Below are 5,196 nucleotides of genomic sequence, written 5' to 3' on the forward strand. Positions count from 1 at the left end.
CTAATTATCCCTCTCCCTTCCTCTGTGTAAAAAATCAATAAAACCTATTTTTAAAAAAGATGTTTATTCCTCCTTGACTCAGCATTTCTTATCCCAAGAAAAGCAGCCAAAGCCCAAAGGTTTGTGTACAATGATATTTGTCGTTGGCCTTATTTACAAAATTAAATTAAAAAAATTTTTTTTAATTGATTTCAGAGAGTAAGGAAGAGGGCAGAAACATCAATGATGAGAAGGAATCATTGATCAGCTGCCTCCTGCACACCTCTTACTGGGGATCGCACCCGCAATGCAGGCACGTGCCCTTGACTGGAATTGAACCTGGGACCCTTCAGTCCACAGGCTGACGCTCTATCCACTGAGCCAAATTGGTTTTGGCAAGAGTGTCCTAGCTTTCTATTGCCATGTAATAATTTATCGCACACTTAGTGTTTAAAACATCACCCGTCCATTAGTCCACAGTTCTGTGGGTCAGAAGTCTGGGCTCTCCACTCAGCAAGGCTGAGGTCAAGGTATTGGCCAAGCTGCTTCCTTTCCTAGGGGCTTGTCCCACAGCCAGAGACACTCTGTGTTTAAAGGGCCTGTGATTTAGGTCAGGTCCGCTCAGACAATGTCCCTTTTCTTCTTCATTTTCTTCTTGATTTCAGAAAGGAAGGGAGAGGAAGAGAGAGAGAGAGATATCAATGATGAGGAATGCCTCATCATTGATAGGCTGCCTCCTGCACAAGCCATACTAGGGTGGTCAATCACTGAGCCACACCGGTCAGACTTGCTTTCTTTTGACTAATGTAGTTAATCAGTTTATTCGTTTTATCTTCTTTCCTAATCAGGCACACACACACAAAAAAAATCATAGGTATCCCTTATGTTCTAAAGTCACTTTGTTGCTGTTTAAACATCAGAAGCGTGGTATGGCTTTGTGATGAAGAAAATATCTTGTTTGAATGAAAGTGTATAATTCCGCATTTGCTGATTGGGTTTACTTCCAAACATTGACATTTCTGCTGCCAATGGACATTGAGGCATCCTCAGGTCCTGGTTTCTACCCGTTTACCTCAAGTTAGGCTCCAGTTAGGGAAGAGAATGAACTGCCAACATTACGGGAAAGCAGAGCGAGTACCCAGAAGCCTTTGCTATGTGTCAGCAGTTTCTCCGGATCTGCAACAGGGAAGCGTTTACCTCGTAAATACCTGAGCGCCCGGCCCAAGGCTGGGCTCTTCCCACTCACTCCATGCCGACCTCAGCTTCCTAACGGGAGACCGGTGCGAAGGGAACACGCGGGGGTCCCTGTCCGAAATGCTGAGGATCCTCAGGGTGACAGCGGGCACTGAACCAAACGGGGGCCTTCCGAGCGTGGGGTTCGGTGCAGCCGCACAGGTGGCACACCCAGGAAGCCGGCTGTCTTCACAGGGGTTCCTGGCGAATGGCAGAGGGGCCTCTGGCTGGAAGCCATGCTGGGCCAGACCACGAGGGCCGGCTGCCCTCACTTGACTTGGGCTGCTCAGCTGCTCTGTTTCTGCTCCGTGGGTCTACGTGGGTCTGTGTTAAACCCTCACCCAGTCCCGAGGCCGATGCCGGCCTAGGAGAGGGGCGGTGTGCTGGGAAACGCCCTGCTGAGGAACAGGAGGCTTGGCTGGTTCTCTCTCAGGTAGGGCTGGGTGTGGGCTGTGACTGCTGCCCTCGGGCTGCCCTCCGTGCTCGCTGAAGAGAGAAGTGGAAGGCACAGGAGCGGCCAGCCGAGGAAAGCCTGTCCGGCAGCGATAACAATGGCGGCATTATTAAAGCTGTGGTTTTGGTGGTTTATTTTTTTGTAAATGTTGTGTAGTCATGCTTTCCTGCACAGAACTGCCCTTGTCTTTCCCAGCTTATCCTTTAAAGCCCTCTTCTGGTGGCACCTGCTGCCTGGCAGCCCCGAGGCCCCATCAGCGTGTTGATTCCACTCATGTTGCCTGTGGGTCACGAAGGGGGGTTTGCGGGCCTCGTGCAGCCTCCCCGTCCCCATCCCTCCCCCCAGGCACCAGGCCACACCGCTCATGGGCCAGTGAAAACGTAGGCATGCGCCTGGGGCTGCTCCAGGTAAGCGCCACAGCCCGCCTCTGCCCAGTAAGCAGAGCTCTGCTCCATGCACAGCTGGTAGCAGAGGCACGTGACACCACCAGCCTTCCCAGTTACCTTCGAGGATCTTACCTGGCCCGGGCAATCTTTGACAAATGGAAGCCCAGGCCCCTTAGTAGCAGTTTCCCTGCAGCCACAGGCTCATTGGTACTTAATGAGAAACGTTAGAGATGCCTGGAAGATTCTGACAAAGACTCTTAAAAATTAAGGACACATATGTTCAATAAAGAAAAAAAGAAAAAAAGCCCTACCCGGTGTTGCTCAGTGGATAGAGCACCGGCCTGCGGACTGAAAGGTCCCAGGTTCGATTCATGCCAAGGGCATGTACCTTGGTTGTGGGCACATCCCCAGTAGAGGGTGTGCCGGAGGCAACTGATGGATGTTTCTCTCCCATCGATGTGTCTAACTCTCTCTTCCTCTCCCTTCCTCTCTGTAAAAAATCAATAAAATATATATTTTTTAAATTTACTGATCTGCTGAGGGCTGTGAGTTGAAAACAGTTCAGGTAGGAAGCTCATGTATCGGGTCGTTGAGAGAGAGGTTACTTCTGTGGGAGGGACTGGGGCCCTGGGGCATGAAGGCCAGGGCCTGGGACTCCAGTTCTGTTCCAAGGGCAAGACTGCTGAAAGACTGACCTTGGCAAAATGGCAGACGGGGTGTTTTTGCCCAAACTGTGACATTCCTTTCCTAGATTGTGCCTTTCCCTGGACTGCAGGGGACTGAGTGTTTATCTCGTTTGACGCCCTGGAAACTCTAGGAGGAAGGGGTTAGACGAGGAAACTTGCCCACGGCTACCCAACGGCCAGGGTTTGAATCCCTGAGGAATCTAATCTGCATCCTGGTGAAGGTCAGGTCAGGAATGCAGGCACACGTCCAACATCTGGGCTGGACACGGACCCGAGGTCAGAGGAGGCCAGGCTACGCCAGGGCGTCACCGCTCTGTGTGTCTTCTGCAGAGTGACATTGCTACAAGTGGGACAATGGATAGAGGTCTCTCCTCGCCAGGCTTTGTCATTTATTCATCAGCTATTTGTTGAGCCTGTACCGCCTGCGAGGCCCACCTCGAGGGGCAAGCAGGCGCTGGCACACTCACAAGGGAGAGAGCTTTCATCCTCAAGGCAGGAGAGAGTGATGGTCAGGAATGGAGCACAGTGAGTTCTCAAGGACCAGTGGGCGGGGCTGTTCAGGTGGAACAAGAATGAAAGAGGTTTTAAGGGGCAGAGTTGGAGGTGGGACAGAAAACAGTCCCTCCTTGGCCCCTGGGCGTGGTTCCTCCTGACTTCCTATTCACTTGTGATGCCTGTGGCTGCTGGGCTGGTTCCCGACGGCAGCCCCAGCGCTGGCTTTTGGGTGACTCTTTGACATGGTGGCGACCTGGAAGCCGGACTCCGGCTGAGGTTCGGCCAGCGGGTGCCGGGCCCTGGCACCTCAGATGGTTTCCAGGAGGGGAGAAGCTCCCGGCTGCTGAAGGGCAATGTCTTCACTCTTCGCCTCCGCGTCCTTCTGGGAAAGGCCTTGGGCTCTGTGCGGGTGAGAAGGCGAAGGGAAAGCTGACGTGGGAGGACAGTGGGAGGGAGGTGGTGAGGGCAGGGGAAGTGCGTGTGACGATCGAGGGTGTTTGTGTCACGTGATGTGTCTCCACTGTTCCTTCTGCCCCGTCCATCCTGGCTCCACTGTGAGGTCGCACGGTGGCAGAGGCTGCCTGGCTAGTAAGAGCCAGACTTGGGAAAGCTGCTGGTCAAAGAGTTTTCCAAAGAGGACGAAGGCAGGGCAGTCAACCAAGGCCACACAGGTGAGCCGGACTCAGCGTGGACCAGGGCACAGCAGAGACCTGGGCGCTGGGCATGCCAGGCCCTTCCTACCCTGCCCCAGGTGGAGGGGCAACCAGCCCAGACTTACTTTTTTTCTTTATTGATTTTAGGGAGAGGAAGGGAGACGGGGAGAGAGATAGAAACATCAATGACAGAGAAACATCAATCGTTGCCTCCTGAACACCCCCTACTGGGGATCAACTCTGCAACCTGGGCCTGTGCCCTGACTGGGGATTGAACCCATGACCTCTTGGTTCATAGGTCGACGCTCAACCACGGAGCCACAGCGGCCGGGCTACCATTCGCTGTCGGGTCTGCTCTTGTGAAAGCTAAGCCTCCACCGATGGAGGGGCCGCAGCCACAGGACTCTGCCCTCAGTGGTTCTGGGACCACAGCCTGTTAGGCCGCCCCCACCCAGCTGTGCCCGGGGCCTCTCACCTCCTCTCCATCACCTCGATGGTCTCCACCAGCGGTGCGTTTCGGGTCTCAGCCAGGAAGCAGACGGCCAGCCCGGCCAGGATCGAGGTGGCCCCAAAGGCCACAGGCGGCAGGATGGCACTGAACTCCCCGACCGCGGTGACCAGGGGCGCAGCCAGGCCCCCGAGGCGGGCGTGGACGGACACGAAGCCCATCCCCATCTGCCTGCGTGAGGAATGCGGACAGGTCCGTGGCCGTGGCCAGGGCCCCAGAGGCTGGGGGGCCACGCAGAAAGGAAAGGGGGCCGCCTTGGCCAGCCCAGCAGGGGTCAGGCAGGAGCCCAGGGGCTCCCAGTGTGGGGCAGTGCTCCTCTGCCTCCCCCGCAGGCCCACCTGATCTCCGTGGGGTACAGCTCGCCCGTGAACAGGTACACGCAGATGAAGGAGCTGGCCAGGCAGCCTTTGCCCAGCGCTGCCTGGGCCGTGCGCAGCGTCTGCATACCTGGGGGCGGACAGGCTGTGGGGGGTGGCTCAGAGCCCAAGAGGGAGCAGGTAGGCAGAGCGGGTCGGTGGGGGTGAAGGCCAGGGGACGGGGTGCTGTGGGGGAGGAGTCAGGGAGGCATGGGCGTGGGGTGGGCACAGCCGGGACGGGCAGGGCACCCAGGACCTGGAGAGGGTGGATCAGGGTTTCCACCACCTCACATCCCCACACGGCCCTTCTGACTTCTGCCTCCTCCCCCTCCTTTCCATCGGTGACCAGGGCCTTGGAGTTGGGCTCAGGTCCAAACCCCGGCTCTGACCAGATGGTGGCCCTGGTCACGGTCACGTAGCCTCCTCTGGAGGATGAGGACGCAGCG

General features: G+C 56.2%; 1 protein-coding gene across 2 annotated transcripts in view; it reads right to left on the reverse strand.

Moving 5' to 3' along the window:
* Positions 1–3,487: 3,487 nt before the first annotated feature.
* The window catches only part of LOC118714937 (solute carrier family 22 member 20-like), a 13,267-nt gene continuing 11,558 nt past the window's right edge, over positions 3,488–5,196 (reverse strand). For both annotated transcript variants that reach the window (XM_036430427.2, XM_045578900.1), the window contains 3 exons: positions 4,733–4,841; positions 4,362–4,565; positions 3,488–3,634 (listed from right to left, as the gene is read on the reverse strand). In XM_036430427.2, the coding sequence (XP_036286320.1) occupies positions 3,541–3,634; positions 4,362–4,565; positions 4,733–4,841 (407 nt within the window). In that variant the 3' untranslated portion in view covers positions 3,488–3,540. The remainder of the gene's footprint in view (positions 3,635–4,361; positions 4,566–4,732; positions 4,842–5,196) is intronic.

The sequence above is a fragment of the Pipistrellus kuhlii genome, unplaced genomic scaffold, assembly GCF_014108245.1.
Source record: "Pipistrellus kuhlii isolate mPipKuh1 unplaced genomic scaffold, mPipKuh1.p scaffold_m20_p_109, whole genome shotgun sequence".
Lineage (NCBI taxonomy): Eukaryota > Metazoa > Chordata > Mammalia > Chiroptera > Vespertilionidae > Pipistrellus > Pipistrellus kuhlii.